This window comes from Schistocerca piceifrons, chromosome 3 (assembly GCF_021461385.2).
Source record: "Schistocerca piceifrons isolate TAMUIC-IGC-003096 chromosome 3, iqSchPice1.1, whole genome shotgun sequence".
NCBI classification, from domain to species: Eukaryota; Metazoa; Arthropoda; class Insecta; order Orthoptera; family Acrididae; genus Schistocerca; species Schistocerca piceifrons.
In genome coordinates this window covers 559,100,114-559,122,614 of record NC_060140.1, presented here as the reverse complement: position 1 = coordinate 559,122,614, position 22,501 = coordinate 559,100,114, and the positions used below count along the sequence as shown (strand labels likewise).

At 42.6% G+C, this 22,501-nt stretch overlaps 1 protein-coding gene across 1 annotated transcript in view; it reads right to left on the bottom strand.

The window, feature by feature from the left end:
* Positions 1–1,021: 1,021 nt before the first annotated feature.
* LOC124789945 overlaps positions 1,022–22,501 on the bottom strand; it is a 35,148-nt gene continuing 13,668 nt past the window's right edge. The window contains exon 2 of the mRNA XM_047257475.1: positions 1,022–1,485. Coding sequence (XP_047113431.1) covers positions 1,142–1,485 — 344 coding nt within the window. The 3' untranslated portion in view covers positions 1,022–1,141. The remainder of the gene's footprint in view (positions 1,486–22,501) is intronic.

Sequence of the window (22,501 nt, the reverse complement as noted above, 5' to 3'; positions counted from 1 at the left end):
CTTATTTCTTCTTCTTCTACATCTAAATCTACATGATTACTCTGGAACTCACAATTGCCTGGCAGAGTGTTCATCGAGCCACCTCCAAACCATTACCGTTCCAGTCCAGAACAGTGCGGGGGAAAAAGGAACACTAATCTCTATCCGTTCGAGCTCTTTGCCTTATTTTGTTATGAGGATCGTTTCTTGCTGTGTAGGTTGGGGCCAAAATAATATTTCTTCGGAGGAGAAAGCTAGTAATTTAAATTTCGTGAACATTTCCTGCCGCAATGAAAAATGTCTTTGTTTTAATGATTTCCACCTCAGCTCTCAGTTCTCCCTCACCTACACAAAAAGAGCTTCCCTTCTTTAAACCACTCGTATTTAAAGTCCTCCGTCTGATGTGGATCTCACGCCTCTACTGCACAGAAGGGCTGACAAGCGTAGTGTAAGCAGTCTCTTTAACAGACCTGTAGATTTTCTTAATGTTTTGCCAATAAAGCTGAGTCTTTCGTTCGTTTTTGCGGACGACATTATCTATGTAATCGATGAAGTGTAACTCATTCGTAACTGTAGTCCCTAAGTGTTTAGTAGAATTCCCAGTCTTTAGATTTGTGTGATTTCTCATGTTACCGAAATTTAGCGGATTCTTTCTAGTGCTTATGTCGATGGCTTCACACTTTTCTTTACTTAGAGTCGACTACCACTTTTCGCTCAATAGAGATATCATGATCCTTGTACATTCTTTCCTGATGGCTTATAACTATTTTAGGGATACTTCGCACATCTTCAAACATTTTTGGTTGTCTAACTTTTTTCCTGAACTAACAAATCTTGTGACAGCATCTTGAATTTTCTGAAGTCTTGCTTCTGTTACCAAGCGTCAGTTCAGAAATAGCTCCCTGGCGCATTGTCCTAAAGCCAAAATAATCATCATCTGAAAGGTACTCAATTTTTCTCAGTTTTCCATAAATTACGAAGTCGTTCAAATTCGTACCATGGTAAATTCAACGGGTGTCACTGAGAAATAAGTAATCGTGGATATTACTGCAAAATCTTCTTTATTCCGTTTAAAATAGAGGAGTTATAAATATATAATGTGAGTAATGGGTTAAATGAATAAATAAATAAATAAGTTAGGTGCGTTTCGCGTGGCGGGAGCCTACCGGCGAGCGTCGGACCCTGTCGGAGCCTGCGCGCCGTAGGCGAGGTAGTGGGCGTCGTGGCTGGGGGCGGCGCGGCGGCGGCGGTGGTAGCCGCCGTGGTCGCCGTGGCCGACGGGCACCACGCTGACGTGGTGGCCGCCCTCGTCGCCGCCGCCCATCTTCTTGACTGCGGCGGCCGCGGCCAGGATGAGCGCCATGCCGGCCAGCGCGATGGCCTTCATGGCGAGCAGCGCCACGCCCGCCATGCCCATGGCGCCCATCATGCTCGCCATCATGCCGCCCATCGCCAGCACCAGGCCCGCGCCGCCCTTGTCCTTCTTGCGGCCCTCGAATGATGTTCCTGTAACACGTGGGCCATTCGATTCTGAATCAGGAGCGTCAACAGTAAGTAAGAAGACTCCGACATACACTCTAAGACAAAAAAAGGACAGATGCATCACGGAAGAATTACCCATATGGGGTGGAAACGTATAGATGTGATGTACGTACACAGACAAAAAAATTATCATAGATTAATAAAAAGAGAAACAATTTCACAAATTAACACACTGAATAATGCGTTGGTCCACTTCTGGGAGCTATTGAGCTTGGCTTCGATTGACGGTGCTGTTTGATGTTCTCCTGAGGGATCATGGCAAATTCTGTTGGACTGGCGCAACAGATCGTCAAAGACCTGAGATGGTTGGAGGGCCCCACTCCAAAAGGTCTCAAATGGGGAGAGGTCCAGCGACGTTGCTGGCCAAGGTAGGATTTGGCAAGCTCGAAGACATGCAGTAGAAACTCTCTCCATGTGCGGGCCGGCATTATCTTGCTGATATGCAAGCCCAGGATGGCTCTAGACAAATAGCAACAAAAAGTCGCATAGAATATCGTCGACGTACCACTGTGCTGTAATGGCTCCGCCGATGGCAACCAAAGCGATTCTGCTACGAAAAGAAATGGCGCCCCAGACCATGTTTGGTTGCTGGGGCATATAATAGGAGACAATCAGGTTGGTATTCAACTAATGTCTGGGGCGTCCGTATCTCCGGTGGTCATCGGGGCTCCGTTCAAAGCGGGAGCCATCAGTGAAAACTATTCCACTCGATGGGTTACCTACCTGATTGTCGCCCTCCATATTGCCCGACATCCAGGATAGATGGTCTCCAGTGCCACTTCCTTTCATAGCAGTACCACTTTGGTTGTCATACGCAGCGTCCTTACAGTACTGTGCTATGTCGACGATATTTTACGCCCCATTTTGTTGACCTTCATAGAAAGCCGTCATGGGCATACATTTGAGCAAGATAATGCCAGCCCGTACATGGCGAAAGTTTCTACTCCTTGTCTTCGTGCTTGCCAAACCTCATCTTGATCAGTAAGATCGCGAGATATCTCCCCAAATGAGACTGTTTGCAACATAATGGGCAGGGTGTTCCAACCAGCTGGGGATTTTGACAACCTAACGGGCCAGTTGAAAAGAATCTGGCACGGTACCCCTCAAGAAGATGTGCAACATGTCTACCAATCGATGCCAGGCCGAATAACTGCTCGCATAAGGACCAGAGATTGACCAGTGTGTTACTGACAGAATCCCTTTCTCTCAAATAAATCATCAAAGTTTTCTGAAACTGTAATCATTTGTTTGCCTGTATGTATACATCAAATCCTCCGAGTTCCATCCGTTCGGATAATTTCTTTGTTGTGCACTTTTCTTTTCTGTTTCGTCTATTTTGAGCGTTTGTAGAGAGTTTGCGAAAACTGAAGTTTCGGTTCCACATGAAGTTAAAAATAAAAGATAAATATAACATAAGTAATGAACAAATGCTCTCCGATATAGAGTGCTGGTATTATAGCATATCAAAGGAATATCCACGTGAATGTACCTTAAAGAACAAGAGCAACATTTACATGCCATGTCACACGATAAAATTGCAGTTTCTCACAGTCCACGTTGCTTGTATCGCCTGCAAGGTAAATGCCAGCTGGTAGCGTCTGCCACATTTGTCACACAAGAACACATGAATGAAAAATACATCTCTCAACTAAATTAATAGACGGCCGGTGTGGCCGAGCGGTTCTAGGCGCTTCAGTCTGGAACAGCGCGAGCGCTACGGTCGCAGGTTCGAATCCTGCCTCGGGCATGGGTGTGTGTGATATCCTTAGGTTAGTTAGGTTTAAGTAGTTCTAAGTTCTAGGCAACTGATAACCTCAGATGTTAAGTCCCGTTGTCCTCAGAGAAATTTGAACCATTTGAATTAAATTAATAGTAACTATGTTGTTGTTCAGAATACTGTGAAGGACGCCCACTAATGTTGAATATGTGGATAACTTCATTGCTGGGTGAGCTAAATGAAAGACGCCTGTTACGGATCAGACTACGTGGATATCTTGGAAAGGGCAGGTACTAATTGTAAGTGTCCTAATGTCATTCCACTAATGAGTCAAAATGAAAATTCGCACCACGGAACTGTCATTAGAAACTTTGTTCCTCACATATAAGCATGGCAGAAGACCTTGGTTAATCTACGCTGACGGAAAAAAGTTGCAGCAATGAAAAATAGTTAATGTAGTGCAATGAAATTTCGGTAATACATTTGTCCAGGTAAGATATTTAAGTGATTAACACTGCAAGACCACAGGTTGAAGCGAGCGTGCACTGCAGATGTGAAATACTGATACGCTAATAATCGGCCTAGCGTCCTGAGTGTTGAATTCAAGCATGAAAACGTATATGCATTGTGTTGTACAGGTGCGGGGAGTCTGTTTGTGGGACGGTTTTCCATGCCCGTTGCACTTGGCCAGTCAATACAAGGACGATTAATGCTGGTCTTGGATGACGACGGTGTTGTCGTTCGATGACGTCCCATAAGTGCTCGACTGGAAATGGGTCTGGTGAGAGGTCACTGCAATGCAACATGTCGACACTCTGTAGCGCACGTTGAGTTAAAACAGCAGCATGTGGGCGAGCGTTATACTGCTGGAAAACAACCCCTGGAGTGCTGTTCATGAATTGTTGCACGACAAGTCGAATCACCAGACTGACGTAATATTTGCCTTCAGTGTGGTTGGGATAACCAAGGGAGTACTCCTGCAGTCATTAGAAATCGCACCCCAGACCATAATTCCAGGTGCAGGTGAAAAGTGTCTTGCATGCATGCAGGCATGCAGGTAGGCTCTCAACTGGCCGCCTATTAACCAACAAACGTCCATCACTGGCACCAAGGCAGAACCATCTCTCATAAAACAACAATACACCTTCACCCTGCCCCCCCCCCCAAAAGTACTCTCGCTTGACACCACTGAAGATGCAAATGGCGGTGATGCGGGGTGTGTGTAATGCAAGCTACAGGGAGCCTGGCCGGAACTGTCCTTGAAGTCACCGATGTGTAACAATGCGTTGTGTCACTGTGGTTTCAACTGCTGCTCAAATTGCTGCTGCAGATGCAGTACGATGTGACATAGCCATATGCCGAACGCGATGATCTTACTGTTCGGTAGTGCCACGTGTCCGTCGTGGGCCCGGTCTTTTGGGACCGTACATTCACGTGAAAATCACTGGACAGCAATCATGTACTGTGGCTACATTTCTGCCACCTTTTTCTGCAGTATCGCGAAGGAACATCCAGCTTCTTGCAGCCCTATTACACGACCTCGTTCAAACTCTGTGAGGCGTAGATAACGGCGCCTCTGTGGCCTGAAAGGCGTTCTTTGCTAACATCAACTTACAAGTCCAGCCTCGAAGGTAACTAACGCTTATAACCGATACTGCATGCATTTAAAGCAAACCTTATTTGCAATCCCATAGTGACGCTGCCAGCGCTACTCTTGTGCGACTGGTGCTTAACTTGAATAGACAACGTTTTTCAGAGGGAGGAAAACCCCTACCAACATGCGTTTACGTCGCACATCTCCTTCTTGGTGTTGCGATATTTATTTCCGTCAGTGTATACTGGAATGACAACCAATCAATGAATCTTCGAAATCATATCAAGCAGAATTCAAATATTACACATTTATTGTACAAAGGTCTACACACATGGTAAAAGCTAAACGTGGTGAACGAATTCGTTCAAAAACAACACGAAAAACAGTAAGTATTAATCTGTCTCTGCTACAGGTAATGCGTAAATGGCGAGTCCGCAAGATACTGGTAAACACAGTGTAAAAGAGGCGTTACTTCCAGAGATCGCTACTGAATAGGATTTAAATGATGTGCCAGAAATAACTGCGTTACCCTCGATATTAAGGAGAAGTTAGACACGCACCAGAATTATTACATGTACCAGGAGAGTTAACGAGGAAGTAAGTGGTAACTAAGGATTCACTGTAACAAATGTTGCGTCCCGAAACGCGAAAGAGTTGAAACGAAGACTTAAAAATAACGACAATGGCCGTGAAACCACTCCAAACTGGCCTCACAGTTCCTAAGCATGTGATGAAGATACCGGTTAGATCCTAATACTGCAGCGAGAATACTCATTAGTCTGGCTACCACCTCGAATCTTGAACGCAGAGCAATTGCTCTCCATCGATCTCAGATCAGTCTTTTCTCTGCCGCTCTCCGGAACAGAATGTTCCCTGAGTCGCTCACTGAACCTAAAGTTCTATGTGCTTTTCCGTTTCTCTAACTCTGGTGTCTCAACAAAAATAGTTCCAACAAAACTTATCGATAGGGATAAAGTTTTCGACACAAGTCGCCTCCTATTCCTTATATCGACGCCACTTATTTGCGCCCAATGAGAACCCTAGTCTTGTCGTTATCCTGTGAGACATGAGCAAACGCTCGTTTCTCCCCCAACTGTTCTGAATATTTTCCGAAAACGTCTTAACGCTTCCCATACTTTTGGTAAACACTTTGGGCCCCTGTACATCTGCTGCGGGCGTCACTTCCTACCTAATCAGCAGACTGTCAACTTTCTACTGGCTCCAGTATGTCGCCTGGAGGTGGACACAGTCGCCATTCCTGTCGGGAGGGCGGAGCCATAGTGCCTGCAATAGACGTGCCTCTACCGTTAAACAGTGAAACATCCTCCCTGTTGCATTCTTCCGTTTACAGGCCATAAAGAACCACAGCCAAGCGAGTAAAGCGACTGGCGTGGGCAGCGCCTCCTCTGAATGCCGGAAAGTGCACGCGACTTGCGTGTGAAGCTCAGCCGTCCTAAAATTACCTAGTATGAACGAAAAACTGTTACTTCAATAAGATCTGACTTGTTTGTTCATTGACCCGTTAAGAGGATTATCATATTGTCTACCTAGATTCTATTAAAATTAGCTAAATAAGGATGTTAAAACGAGCTAGTCGGCCGTGGTAGCCGAGCGGTTCTAGGCGCTACAGTCTGGAACCGCACGACCGCTACGGTCGCATATTCGAATCCTGCCTCGGGCGTGGATGTGTGAGATGTCCTTAGGTTAGTTACGTTTAAGTAGTTCTAAGTTCTAGAGGACTGATGACCTGAGAAGTTAAGTCCCATAGTGCTCAGAGCCATTTAGAGCCAAAACGGGCTAATTACGCCGGTGATTGCAATTGTTTCTACTCTGTTCACACTGAAATTATAGGAGTAAACCAATTTTACTGACTTCTAATCACAGCACGGTAGAATGCAAGTTGTGAGACACACTCAAACACCTTCCCATGTTTCTTTTATTAATCTACCTCTTTGTGATTTGTTGTCACATTCGATTTTCATGTTACTTGGATTAGGAAGGAAGTTAAGAATGCGGATTCAGTTTATCATTTATCAAACATACGTCTTTCTGAAAGGCCGGTTCTTTTTGCAAATATTTAGAAAATGACAAGCGCCCAAAAACAATTCAGAAAATCACGAAGATGTGGGAGCGATCTGGCAGACTTCTCTCAAATTTTCTTCGCAATACTTGATTAAAATCTGTGGTTTATCAGGAGTAAAATCATTAGAAAAATGTTTCCAAATGTTTAATTGGAATGGTGGTCTGTGGCAACACGTACGCTGTGCCTGAAACCGCTAAGGGGTCATCTTTCGCGGTCCTCTGCCCACAGCAGAGGTTAGAGGTTAGTAGACGAATGTTTGGTTCACAGAACAACAGCAAAACAGCGACCATAATGGGGAGTATGGCATGGCGACGACAGGCCTGCGGCAACGCCCTGCATATGGTCGCCGTCTGCCATTGAAATTATTTGTTCTTTTTTCTTTTTTACCGCTAATAAACCACAAATTTTAACCTGTTACTTCCAATAACTGGATTCTCAGTAAAAACATTAAAATCACTATCAATTTAATTTAGAAAAGTTTTCTCATTCAGTGAGTAAATCCTGCCGGTAGTTGCCTTGCACAACGTCGATTCTACCAGGCGACTATTTCATCCTCTGACGTACCACATAAATTTTGCTGATAGGTTCGATAGGTTACTCTTGTAACCACTTGAGACATTTGATGTGTTATAATAAAAATGTTGTATATTCCAATGCATTTGTCTACAGATAAGATAAATGAAGAAGCTACATCGTTCCATATCGAGTGAAAATTGCCTAACTTTTTCGTATTGATTGAGGGCTATGGAGACTGCTTAATATGCCATCACACTACTATGATTTGGAAAAATCCTTACTGGCACGTCATTACAACACCAGCCGCAAAGACGACGTGATACACTTGTTTACTGACGAACGAGATCGAATGCTGGCTGAACTGAAAACGATCATTAGGAAAAAAATGAGTTAAATGTGAGGAGACAGGTGACAAAATGTTTCATGGTTGACATCACCAACTGTTTGAATTCATTGTCTTAATGCAAGGGGAGGAACATTTCGTGATACATATGGCAGATGATATTGATGTTGTCAAATAAAATGTAATCAAAAAATGTTTCAAATGGCTCTAAGTACTATGGGACTTAACATCTGAGGCCATCAGTCCCGTAGACTTAGAACTACTTAAACCTAACTAACCTAAGGACATCACAAACATCCATGCCCGAGGCAGGATTCGTACCTGCGACTGAACCAGTAGCGCTGTTCCGGACTGAGGCGCCTAGAACCGCTCGGCCACAGCGGCTGGCTAAAATGTAATCCTATGGAAAGCCATCATCAGATTCAAGATACGGAATACGTTCCGTAACCTTAGATAGTCATTTGTGAACCAGACATGATTGACTAAGTTTCAGTTATTGAAACGTTTCTTAATGAGTTCTCAAAGAGATTCCAAGACGCAACACGGTGGAAGACGGATTGAGATTTATTTGGCACGACTTTGGATGCTATTGCACTCCATTACTTCCAACTTTAGCTGACACACGTATAGGTAGCACCTAGCTCAGCTGCGTCCAGTTTAGAGATTTGCAAGGCTTTCATAAAATGTTACTTCAAGACCAATAGCATATTCTGTATAGACAATCTGCTAAAGAGATTTCAGTGTCTGGTTCAGCATATGTGTGCTATGTGTGCAACGTCTTTTTTCTGCTATAAAAGTCTCTCCAGATTTTAATCTGCGTTGTCTGTTTGTATCAAGAACCATAGTTACAGGTGAATTACCTATTCTAAAACCGAAATGTGTGTAAATTTATAAACGTCACAACATAATGTTAAATGCCTTGCTGCAAAGGTTTTCGTAGTTCCGCTAACCGTATTAGAACTATCTAATCCATTTATTTACCGATGTTATTGGAGTTAATGCTTTGGTGGAAAACTAAAAGCCTGAAACCAAACACAAGCCGTAAAACCCTGCTTATAAAAGTATGCTATGATATTCTTCCCTCATAAGTAGTTGTACTGCGTTCCAAATACGTCTTAGTTTGCCACATGTGCAGCTTTAGGCGTATAGCCGTCTCACTCGCACACCTGCTCTGGCTAGCGCAATTATCAGGGAAGCCGGAGCGCTGGGAGACTCGAATCCTGACCAGGGCTGCCTTTTAACGTCCTGGTTGCTTGTCAGGCCTACTGCGAGAAGTTTCGCTTCTGATCTGTCAGAGTACAAGCAAATGCCCGCTATCCTCACTGATCGTGAGGAAGAATTGCAACACTTGTTACACGAAATTCACAGCCTAATGGACACATACTGCAGACTGCGCGTAATCCAAATAAAGACAAAAGTAATGAGGGGTGGCAGAAATTAAAGTAGTGATGAACTTAATATCAAAATTGGAGACTGCGAAGTAGACGAAATGCAGGAATTCTATTACCTTGGAAGCAAAACAACACGCTACTGCCGAAGCAAGGGGAAAATGAAAAGCATTCTAACAAGTGAAAAGTGGGCATTCCCGGCCAAATGAAATTTACTAACATCAAAAATGGGCCAGATATGAGGAAGAAATTCCTGAGAATGTATATTTGTATTAGAGCATTGTATGTAAATGAATCATGCACTGCAGGTAAACAGGTAAATAAGAGAATTGAAGTACTTGAGATACGGTGCTACAAAATGAAGCTGAAAGTTAGGCACATTGGTAAATGAGAAATGAGCCTCTGTAGAATCGGCTACGAGAACGTGTGGGAAACACAGACAAGAAATATTAAGACATCAAGCCATAACTTCGAATATACTTGAATGAGCTATAGAGGGTAAAAACTTGAGGTTAAGACGAAGAATTATATATATCTACATGCGATGGATGATGTTGGGAGGAAGTTGTTGAGTGAAGCAGTTGGCACATGAGAGAAATTCGTATCAAACTGTATCCAACCAATCGGAAGACTAATACACCCAAAAGAACGTCACGAAAGGGTAACCCGTGACATCTGTTGAGTACTGCTAACTTTAGCGCCGCGTGGCGTCTGTGGATGTTAGTTCCCGGACGAAAGATTCCTATCCTCAGTTGCATCCTCTACCAAAGTGATAACTGAAGAAAGCTTCAAAAGGCAAGGTTGATAGAAACGCATTTTATTGGTTGACCGGTTTGAACAGAGCTATGCTGTCGTCATCGGATCCTCTGTCGAAACTGTTCATCCAATAAAAAGCTTTGTTAGTGATCTTGAAATTTTTTTCAGCTCTCGTATATTACAAATCGCTTCCAGACTGACAATGTCAGGAATATATAGCGCTGCCATTAAATGTAAGTGTTTATTATTTGTTAGATCCACATGGTACTTCCAGATAAACTGTGTGAAGATCTCGACCTTGCACGTAAGGAGTGAGCTCTTTCAACATTTTAAATATTTTAGGATTGACGAATAATTTCTCTACATTAGGTTCTTTACACGTAGAAATTGAACAGCTTTCAATTATTTGCTGGATGTGTTCCAATCTCCGGCTTCCTCTACAGTTCTTACACTCTGCAGCTTCCTCTAGTACCCTGGAAATAATCCATTGATATCCTAAGAGATGTGCTACCATTCTGTCTCTTTTACTTGTCAGTGTTTCCCATATATTCCTTTCCTCGCCGATCCTCGGAGAACCTCCTCATTCCTTACCTTTTTGGGAATGTAGCCGAGTGTGTTGGCACCGTCCTACATGACCATGTCAACAGGAGTTGTGATGTAACTTCCAGCTACTCAGGAGCATACTTGAAGAGTTTCCTTAGAATAAAGTGCTCAAGGCAGTCTCCGAATTCACATGTGTGGAAAATGATTGATCAAATTTGCGTGTTAATATGTTTCTCTGTCTGCATTAGCGCTAATTACAGTTTTGGTGTAGGGTTTATATTTCGGGTTGTTGTATTTACTTTCTAAGGGTTTTGTTAAAATTTAGGTAAAGTGGCCGTTGGGCCTAATCATTGAACTTAAATTGCTTCCTGCTACAGTACATGCTGTGTATTTGTCGTTAAATTCACCTCAAAAATTGTTTGGTGAAGTCGTCGCTGGACCAGACTGTTTTAAATGTGTTACATGTGAAAGCAGTACCGTATAGATTTCGTAAAATAGAATATAACATTTTCTTGATATATGTATCTGAACTATAAAAATTCGTGAAAATGTTATATAGAGAAGCATGTTAAACAGTTATGTATAGTAATAAGAAAAGTAAATCAAAGTAGCAACTAAAACTACCTTTTCGTTTTCACGGATTTATAGATTTCAAGGTAAATAACACGTCTCCACAACCAATATGTTTCCCAATTTTTCAAGGTCACAAAAATCTCAGTGAAAACGAAAAAGCTAATAATTTGACAGTAGCAGTAGCTTGTAAATAGCTGTAGAAGGTTAAAAAAAAAAATTAAAAACTTAGAAGAAACGTTAGTTCAATTTTTGGTTCAAATTTTCGCTGTATTGAAATTACAGCAATGTGAAAAATCCTTAGGGGCTGCAGTTGTCAAATAGTAAAAGTACAAACCGTATTGCTCTACACATGTGTTATTGTTGAAATAGCTTCATGAATCTGATGTCCGTGTGCATACATTTTCATTCGATATTTGTTTCCCAAAATAAATCTTAAAACCACCAAAAGTTGTTACATTAATATTTTTCATTATTTTCGTCTAGTTCTTCTTCGATCACGATCGGGTCATCAGACATTATGAATATAACGTCGAAGGACGGTTCGTTGACATTAAGAGGACAGACTCATCAAGGAAGTCCTCCGTATCAATCATAATGGTTTTACAAAGTAGTTTCATTTCTTACCATTATATGAACAAGTTATGCGTACCCACTGTATCGTAAACAACCACTGGAGGGGTCCCGTTGCCATTGTAGATTCGTCTCCTGGTGTGGTGTTACCTTCAGTTGGTGCACCTTATTGAATGCTGTGATGAATATCCGTATCAGTGCTTGGACAACTTAGTTAAACGAACGTGTTTGTGGATTCGTGTTGTTTAACGACTTTGTATTTTCCAACACCCATCTGGAGCTACTCTGGGCTGGTCGTTTAAATCATCATTCACTTTCTGCACCATCTGTGCACATGGATTACGCAGGCGGAAGAGCCACGCGTGCTAGCCCGCCGCTAGCGGGTATCGCTAAGCTCCGGACCCAGACCGATACCACCCGGCGGATTAACTACGAGGTTCGGGGTGTCGGCCAGCATAGATGCGGTTGTTAGGCAGTTTCCCATATCTTGAAAGGTGAATACCGGGTTGGTTCACGCGTCTCCCCTCGCTTACGCAGTTTTCGCATGGGATAACGCTAGATGCAGACTGCTAGGGCACACAAAATTCCGTCCTGGAGGGAAAAAGTGTGTCGACAGTTAGAGAATCCTGCCACTGTCTACAGCTACCATTTCCAGATCCGAGAATTACCTTGCCAACCTCGTGAAGACAGGGGATAAAGGCAGGAGAAGAAGAAGTTTTGTGCTCATGGATTCCGGCACGCAAATGGATTTCGTCAAGAGAATCAAGTTTGTTCAATTTGAACACCTTCTGCTCGCCAGGCCACTGTACCCATAACATGTTTGTGCGATTTGAGTCTAAAATACTGTCGTGTTTAAATGCCTTTATGTTGACTTCTTTGCTTTATGGGGCCTGACAAAGTGAATTTTATTTGTCCTACACTCCGTATGAGTAATAGGGTGTCATAAATAAAGTAAACCGAAGTCTCGATAATCTCGTAGATTTTTTGCATACTACTTTCAGAAGTACATTTCAGCATATCAGCGTCTACCATGTAAGTAAATCTGACACGAGGTTGATGTTTGCAGTGAAATTAGTTTTTGAGAAGCAGACAACGTAGTAAGTTTACCTGAAACGAACGACGTCAACGGATACTGAGTTAAATTTGATAGGACTCAAAGATATTCTGTTAGACCAGTATACTTCATGTTCTACACTAATGTAAGTGTGACACGGCGTTAGCTGAAAGCTAAGCGCGACTGTGCGTGGGTCTCGACTTGGAAGCCACCGATTCATATTCTAATGGTGAAAAATTTACATCTCCGGTATTTGGTCGATGGTCGAGCAAAATTTGTGATCACGATTTTCATTGAACCGATGTCAGCAGACATCTGCTCGTTTGCAAAGCTGATAGTTTGAGAGTTTATTGTAAAGTCGATATTGGAATATCGGTGCTATCTAAGAGTCTGTACAACGCTTGGTAGCCAAAATTTAGGGGGAAGCAGTGGAACTGAAGTCGTTTCTCAGTGGTTGCTGAAACCTATACGGTGCATTTGTCTCCATACAGTGGTGGCAGAAATGCGGCCTTAAGGCTTCACAAGCAAATCGGCTGCGATCAGACGCCCTGTATGCCTCTGAATGTATCTACGGAGGATAACTTTCATCTGTCAAACACTTGAGGTCGTACGGCGCGGCGATTTACGCATGCAGAAACAGTGTGTGTTAGTGAACATCCAACCTAGACACTGTTGAACTCGGAAACCCGAAATCCTTTCGAAATCTCCGGTAGGCTCTGACCTATGCGTCTTGATCAACCCACGTTCGAAGTCGATTAACTCTCGACGTGCTGGCGCGTTCAGTACACTTCTGTCTGTAACAGACTGCTCAAGTTTTGGTATACACTCGTGCCATAGGCTTCTACCAGCAGCAATTTTAGGGCGTTATACACGGCACAAGATCAGGTGGGACAAGTTTCCACATGACTACTTTTGGCCACTCACTTTAATTTGGTAAACAGATGATATCAAACTTCTAGAACCGAGGGTAACACCGATGGTCGCCTAACTAGAACAGTACTTTGAAATACTGGCGAAGTCTCAGAGGAATCAAATAAAAATACAATAATTGAAAAATCGGATTTCAGTGAAGTATTTAGGAATATTCCATAGACTGCTTGAAATGTGTGTTTACGAATTACCATAACAAATTAAAACGAATTATTTCGCCAACAACGTTGCATTCACTTGTAGTGTTGAAAAATGCTAACAGACTTATGCCCTTAAAACTGTCGTCATTCACTAAAAGTCAACATCGTTATAGACTGAGAAATAGACCAGATGACGTCCAGCCGGCTGCTAGCCGAACACTTGCAATGGTAGTAGAAGATACAACGGTTGAAGAAACGCAAAATGAGCAACGTAGCTAGTTGCTGGTGATTTACTTCTTGTGGTTCTGACGTTTCGTTGGGAGCCAATTAAAGCCGCCCGCTGGCAGAAGAACGCTTGTTGAACTCGTGAACGGCCAGTGAACTCACTTGGAGCATCCATTGGCACACGACAAGTTACGGCTGCTGCTAATTGTCCTAAAGTTATTACACAAATGCGTGCACCACTGGTGGGGTTCCGCCGTGACCAGCGAATGAGACACGCGAGAAAGGTGTCAAATATAATCACTCTGGTATTCCTCACATGCTTAGATGAATGTGTGTGTGTGTGTGTGTGTGTGTGTGTGTGTGACACGTAATGGGCTCAGCCGGTAGGACACATTCATAGTGCAAATGACCATCGTGCTGCAGTATAACATCAAGTAATGTATACTTCTGGTATAAAGCACATTCAATAATAGAGGTTAGTTTCGGTTGTGAGTATTCTGCAGAATAGTATCATGCGAAACTAGCTACAGGCACTTACATATACATTCTTAGTAGCTCACTGACTATATATTCACAAATTCTCTCAGGGAACTTCAACAAGTTTTGAAGAATCTACAACAGTTAATCAAACGAATGGGAACTCATGTTATGGCGTGCAGTAGAACAAAGATACAAATCTGCATTAAAGTGTTATGATACGTATTGTGACATCGGAGCTTTTCACTTTCATAACGACCTCACCTGATAACAACGGCCAGTGATAACATACGACCATGATTGACAAAACCCGTTGCATTATAGGGAGCTCCAGCGTTCAGTAACTGGAAATAAAATATCGAATATGCCCGAAGGAAGCGTAATACAATGACTAATTTCATAGTTTTTCTCCAATAGGACCAGCAGTACTATCAGATGCAGTCTGCGAGAAAGTGTCGTCGTTGAATGATAGTAGCGAAAAGCACTACTCTGACAGGATTCCCACATTGTTCAAAACGGACAGCTATCTTTGAATGTTGATAAACGTGAGATAATGTCTACAACAAACAGAAAAAGCCCGTTAACAAGGTTTGTGGTAAACATCTGGATAATATTGCAGTACTGAGAAGCGGTAAGGAAAAGAGACTAAAAGGTGAAACCATTTCTTGAGAATGAACTGATAATTAAATCGAGACCCAAAGCTGCCGACAGGCGTTGATACACATCAATGGGGACAGTTGAAAATGTGTGTCCCGACCGGGACTCGAACTCGGGATCTCCTGCTTACACGGCAGACGGTGTATCCACATTTTTTTGAAAATCGGTATTGCTCGTTTGCTCGTTGCGTATGGTCTGGGCGGACGTCATAAGACATCCGTGCAAGTTGATCGTTGATTCCTTTTGCTCAGATTTTTATTACAGAGAGCAAACAGCCAACTGACCGAACACGCTGAACTATGGTTCCAGGTTCTATCTGAGCCACCGAGGGCACAGAGGATAGCGCGACTTCAGGGATTTATCCCTTGCACGCTCCCTGTGAGACCCACATTCCCAATTTAATGTCCACACACTACATTCGTAGAGCCCCTGCTCATTACACTTATTATTCGGGGAAGACAATCTTACCAAGTCCCGTAAGAGTTCGGACAATGCGTGTGCATCCGCACATTTTCAACTGTCCCCGTTGATGTATATCAGCGCCTGTCGGCAGCTTAGGGTCTTAATTTTTATTATCGTTTCATTCTAGAGAGCTTCACGGTCACCGATTGTATCTGTCCTTTCGGACATGTCCGAAGGAACAGATACCGTCTTCATATTTCTAGATAAGCCAAATCGATGGCTTACGTATGTTGGAAGAGTTTTTAGAAAATTCAGTGCATCCGTAAGCTAAATAAGATGGAGGACGCTTCTGTGTCGAATTCAAGTATTGTACCTGCGTTTGACGAATTCCGTGACGCACTGCTAGGATTTTTTCATCCTTTTCCATTTTTGAAGCCAATAGTCTTCTGACTGATTTGATGCTGCACATCACGAATTCCTCTCCTGTGCCAACGTTTTCGTCTCAGAGTAGCAGTTCTAGCCTACGTCCTCAAATATTTGCTGGGTATATTCCAATCTCTGTCTTTATGTACAGTTTTTACACTCTACAACTCCATCTGGTACTATGGAAGTTATTCCCCGATGTCTTAACAGATGTCCTATCATCCTGTCCCTTCTTGTCAGTATTTTTCATATGTTTCCTTTCTCGCCGAATCTGCGAATTATCAATCAACTTCATTTTCAACATTCTTCTCTAGCGCTACGTCTCAGAGGCTTCGATTCTCTTCTGCTCTGGTTTTCCAACAGTCCATGTCTCACTGTCATACAATGCTGTTCTCGAAACGTACATTCTCAGAAATTTCTTCCTCAAATTAAGGCCTATGTTTGATGATAGCAGACTTCTCTTAGCCAAGAACGCACTTCTTGACAGTGCTAGTTCGCTTTCTATGTCCTCCTCTCTCTGTCCGTCATGGGTTACTTTGCTGCCTAGGTAACAGAATTCCTTAAATTCACTTACTTCGTGATTCCCAATTCTGTTTAAGTTTCTCGCTGTTCTCATTTCTGCTGCTCCTCATTTCTTTCACCTTCCTTCGATTTACTCTCAATCCATAGTCTGTTCTCGTTAGACTGTTCTTTCCATTCATCACATGCTGTGATTCTTCTTCACCATCACTGAGTATAGCAATGTCATCAGCACATCTTATCATAGGTATCCTTTCATTTTGAACTTTTGTTGAACCTGTTCCAATGTATTGATTGAACAGCAGGGGCGAAAGACTGCATTTGTGCTGCACCGACTTTAACCGGAGCAATTCCTTCTAGGTCGACCACTCGTATTATTCCCTCTTGGCTCTTGTACACTTTGTATTTTATCCGTCTCTGCCTATAACGTATCCCTATTTTCCGCAGGACTTCGAACATGTCCCACCTTTTTACATTTTCGAACGCTTTACAGGTCGACAGAATCCTTAAACGTGTCTTGATTTTTCCTCAGTCTTGCTTCCATCATCAACCGCAACATCAAACTGCCTCTCTGATGCCTTTACGTTTCCTAAAGCCAAACTGATCTCCATCTAATAGATCCTCAATTTTCTTTCCCTTTCTTATGTATGTTCATCTTGTCTCCACATTTCTTGGCTCAAGTTGCTTTCGTAATGTGGATGATGTTATTCCGAAAGTCTGGTTGTATGTCGCCACTTTCATACATTCTACAAACCAACGCGAATAGGCGTTTTGTTGCCGCTGATTTGTCAATGATTTCAGAAACTCCGATGAGATGTTATCTGTCCCTTCAGCCTTACATTATGTTACGTCGTCCAAAACTTTTTCTTAAAGTTTGATTCTAATACTGGATCCCTTATCTCTTTGCTATCGACTCCTATTTCTTCTATCATGTCATCAGAGCAGTCTGCCCCCACCTAGAGGTCACATCCGCTCCCTCGTCTGCATTTAAGACTGGAATTCCCTTGTTTTCAATTTCACCGACGGTTGTTTTTTTTTCTGTATGCTGAGTTCGTCCTTCGGACAATCATTTCTTTTTCGATTTCTTCACATTTTTCATACAGACAATTCACCGGCTCGATGACCTCAGCAGTTAGGTTCATTAAGATCTTACCTACCACAATTCACCTTGACTTCCCGCCTCTTCCTGTTTGTTTCGTTCGTATGCGACGTGTGTTTTTGTATTCCTGAATTTCCTTGAAAATTTTTGTATTTCCTTCTTTCGTTGGTCAACTGAAATATTTCTTTAGTTATCCATGGTTTCTTTGTAGTTACATTCCCTGTACCTACGGTTTCCTTTCCAACCTTTGTGATTGCCCTTTTTAGAGATGTCCATTCCTCTTCATATCAACTGCTTACTGAGCTGTTCATTATCGCTGTATCTATAGCGCCAGAGAACTTCAATCGTGTCTCTTCATTCCTTAGTACTTCGGTATGCCACTCCTTTGACCATTGATGTTTCCCAAGTAGTCTGTTAAACTTCAGCCTTCTCTTCATGACTACTACATTGCGATCTGAGCCTGTATCTGCTCCTGGACACGCCTTACAATCCAATATCTGATTTCTTTCTCTGCCTGACAAAGATGTAATCTTCCCGTATCTCTCGGTCTTTTCCAAGTAAAATTCTTCCTTTTGTGATTCTTGAATGGAGTATTCATTATTACTAACTGATATTTATTCAAACTTATGTAGTCATCCTCATCTCTCGTTCCTACAGCAAGCCCATTTCTGCAGCATCCCTTTCTTCTACTCTCCTCCCTACAGCCACATTCAAATCCCCCATGACATTAGATTTCATCTCCCTTTTCGTACTGATGCCCGTTCAATATCCTCATATACTTTCTCTAACTCTTCTTCCTCTGCTTGCGACGCCAGCAGGTATACATGAACGATTGTTTTCGGTGTTGTTTGATTCTGATGAGAACAACACCATTGCTGAACTGTTGACAGTAACTCACTCTCTGCCCTGCCTTGGTTCATAGCAAATCCTACTCCCGTTGGACACTTCACTTCACCCCCCCCCCCCCCCCCCCCACTACCCAAGTATATCCAGACTGATCCTCTGTATTTCCCTTTTCAGATTTCCCAGGTTCCCTACGACGTTCGACTTTTTGACATTCCTCGCCACGACTCGTAAAACGTTGTCATTTCGTTGGTTATTCAGTCTTTTTCTCATTGTCACCTTCCCCTTGGCAGTCCCCTCGCGAAGATCCGCCAAAGGAGAGATTATCATGACACTTTTTCAAGTACATACCCCATGTCTTGTGGATACATAGTCATTACGTGTCATTAATGCAATGGTTTCCATTGCCTTGTGCATCGTCATGCCATTGACCACAGCTGAATCTTCTCCCTTGTGGGAGAATAAAACTGTGTGCCGGACCGAGACTCGAACTCGGGACCTTTGCCTTTCGCCGGAAAGTGCTCTAACAGGTCCCGAGTTCGAGTCTCGGTCTGGCACACAGTTTTAATCTGCTGGGAAGTTTCATATCAGCGCACACTCCGCTGCAGAGTGAAAATCTCATTCTGGAAACATACCCCAGGCTGTGGCTAATCCATGTCTCCGCAATATCCTTTCTTTCAGGAGTGCTAGTTCTGCAAAGTTCGCAGGAGAGCTTCTGTAAAGTTTGGAAGGTAGGAGGCCAGGTACTGGCAGAAGTAAAGCTGTGAGTACCGGGCGTGAGTCGTGCTTGGGTAGCTCAGTTGGTAGAGCACTTGCCCGCGAAAGGCAAAGGTCCCGAGTTCGAGTCTCGGTCCAGCACACAGTTTTAATCTGCCAGGAAGTTTCGAATAAAACCTTGTGTGACACGCCTGGCACTACCTGATTTATATGCAAATCGCGAACAATTCTTTTTAAAACCTCTTGTGTAAGTTGGTGTTTCCACAACGAACCCTCCACAAAACGAAAAACTAACATGATTTATCAACACTTTGAAGACGTAACAGACGCTCAAGCCAATGCGACGTGGGAGTTGAACATAATCACATAGGAGGACTTTTCTGACACTTTAACTTGATTGTATGTACTTACTGCGCGTTCCAATCAGATCGTGGAGACTATGTAGAACGCCAGAAACATTGCGCAACCATCTTAACTTTTATCTCTCTGTTTTTCATTATTAATCCAGTCTCGAGACGGGACACGTTCCTATTCATATCATTCAGTTTTACAAATACCAACTAGAGCCCTCAACATTTATTAGACGGTCATAATGGGAAGAAAGAGAAGCGGCATATATGTCCACACCTTACTGTTAATTTAAATATTTGAAGTGAACTGATGTAGGAAATTCGTCTTTCGAAGACAACACTCCACTATTCAGCACACAGCAATTACAAAATGTGTTCCCCTTTGAACTTCTCAAGTGACTTGCGTGGGGCTGGATGAAAGTCATATCGATGCTTTTGTACTGAATAGATGAGATGTCTGTAGCCAGGACTAAGTTCTGATACGCTTCATTTACTCACTAGTATAGGACACTGGACCCCTCTGGCAACAAGCTCCAATGTAATAACTGAGCATCAAACGCGTTTTACGTCTGAAGTTAGTCTACACAGCCATGAAATTGATTCGATAAGCTTAAATACTTCAATAAAGCATAATTTGTTTTTCCGTTCTGCATAAGTTCACAATATTGCGGACAGAATATATACCTAGAACGTACCGTTTTTGAGCCAATCGTCACTGTATTCCTGCTGAGGTACAAATTATTGTCCTTTCTCTTACTAGCATACTCTTGTGTTATTAATCCATTTGTAGATACTGAGCAGAGTCACGCTAATATCTGATTTTCATAATCGGACACAGAATTCATCAACGGATGTGGAATTAACCGTCAGCGGATAAATCTATGTCCTGTGATTTTTTGCGGGTGCTATATCAGAGATAAAGTGTGTGTGGGGGGGGGGGGGGGGGGGGGAACTTAACTGACCTCACGCTGCACAAAGTGTCTCATAGATTGAGGTCAAAATTCTACAAAATTACAGGATACTAAAACTGAATATTTTGAAACAATGGAGCTAATAATCTAAAAAGGATATTTAATTTTAGTGAAATCATCCGCCTGCTGTGGAGGGCCATACTACCAATTTACGTTCGATGAATTCTCTTTGAGGAGACCCTGTTTAAGGCCAGTGGTGCACCACAGTTGCTTCGGCACCGGTTTGGATAGCGCCATATTGCTACGAACGATAAGCTTATACCATAGAGGTACGCGGGCAATTTAGAAACGTAACCGTTCCATCATGCTCTTTTGGACGTCAGATAAATTGCTCCGCTTCCGCATCACAACAACGTCTGCACAGTTTTCTGCGTTTGCGCGACACCCTCAACTGCTAATGGTGCCACCTGCCGTCTGTGAGTGTTTATTGCACCTTGACGTCACGTTAATGTGACTGGATCGTCTAATATTCTTCTCTTAACGAGCAATGCTCTCTCTTTCTGTGCTCGTCTGCTACTTATTTCCTCCTTGCTTCATCCGACAAGCTTTTTTTTTTTTTTCTTCTTTTTCACTTGTTAGCTGGTCCCTAATTTTCATGTGAAGCTTAGAGCCTATCTTATTTCTGCTACTCCTCAAGACTTTGATATACCGTTGGTTTACTCTGACCCAACGTCATATGCTCAGTAGATTGTTCATTCCTTTTAGCAGGTTCCGTAGTTTTTCTTTACTTTCAGTGAACCTTATCAGTGATCTCCATTTACCCAGAATTTCAACCGTACTCCTCAGCCCACATTTATTTCCATCATTGCTTCCTCAGTGTACAGTTTGAACAACAGAGGAAGATGATGTCACTTCTCTCCTGGCATTCTGTTCTTATTCTCCTCCCTTGTTCCTCCAACGTATTGTACATTACGGGCCTCTCCTTGCAGCTTGCATCTTTTCCACTGATAGTTTCGAATATCTTCCAGCATTTTACGCTATCTAACGCTTTTTCTTCATCGTTAATTCCTACAAAAGTGTTTTGAATTATTTAAAATCTTGTTTCCATTATCAAGTGCATCGTCATAACCTTTCCCTAAAGCCAAAGTGAATGTCATCTGTCCACATTTATTTTTGTTTCTTCTGTATATAGTTCTTTTCGCCAACTTATTCCTGACGAATCCTACTCTGGTTACACCAATTACTGCTTATACTGATTTGATCCTATACCCATCTCATCTCACCAGAAATACTTATCTACTTTCACTTCACTGACCTCCAGAGAACGAGCCTTTACACTTTTCTTTTCAGATTTCCTAACTTCCTTCCCACTTCAGACTTCTGGCAATGCAATGCACTCTCTGCCTCTGACAATGTTATCCTTTGGTTGATTATTTAGTTTCTTCCTATCATGGTGACCTGCTCTATGGCAATCCCCTACTGAAGATCCAAATGGTTACCTCCCCCCCCCCCCTTGCCCCTGCAGTCCCTTACTGGAGATCCGTATGGGAGACCACTATCGGGTTTATATTAGAGACTCAAGCTTTAATTAGAAGCAAACCAATAGGCCTACCGGAAAATGAATTACATCAATATTTTTCTTGTTTTATTCTGCGTTACATAAACTGACATACGGCCGGGAGAACGGTTTGCTGACCAGATGCCCCTTCATATCCGCATCCAGTGACGCCTGTTGGGTGAGGATGATACGGCGGCTGGTCGGTACCATTAGGCATTTTTGAGCGGTTGTGACGGAGTTAGTTAATTTTGCGTTAATCTGTATGGAGCAATTTGGTTTTGAAGTTCAATGTATATTTTTCGTTTTAGATTTTAGCAAGGTATATCCGTCCTTCGGATCTTTGCTACGAACTGCTCACTTCAGAACTATACAACTTAAAGTGTATTTGTCCGTGGGAATAACAGTGGGAACAAACAACTCTTCTTACCTTTTCCTGTTTCAGAGGGCAGAAAATGCAAAACGGTACAAGAAAGTAATAATTTATTCCTTTTCATAACGTACATATAATACTATTTTGTCGACGTTTCTTCATCATTTGTGTGAATGACTTGTAACAGACTTCCACTGAGAGACCAAAACATAATGAAGACCG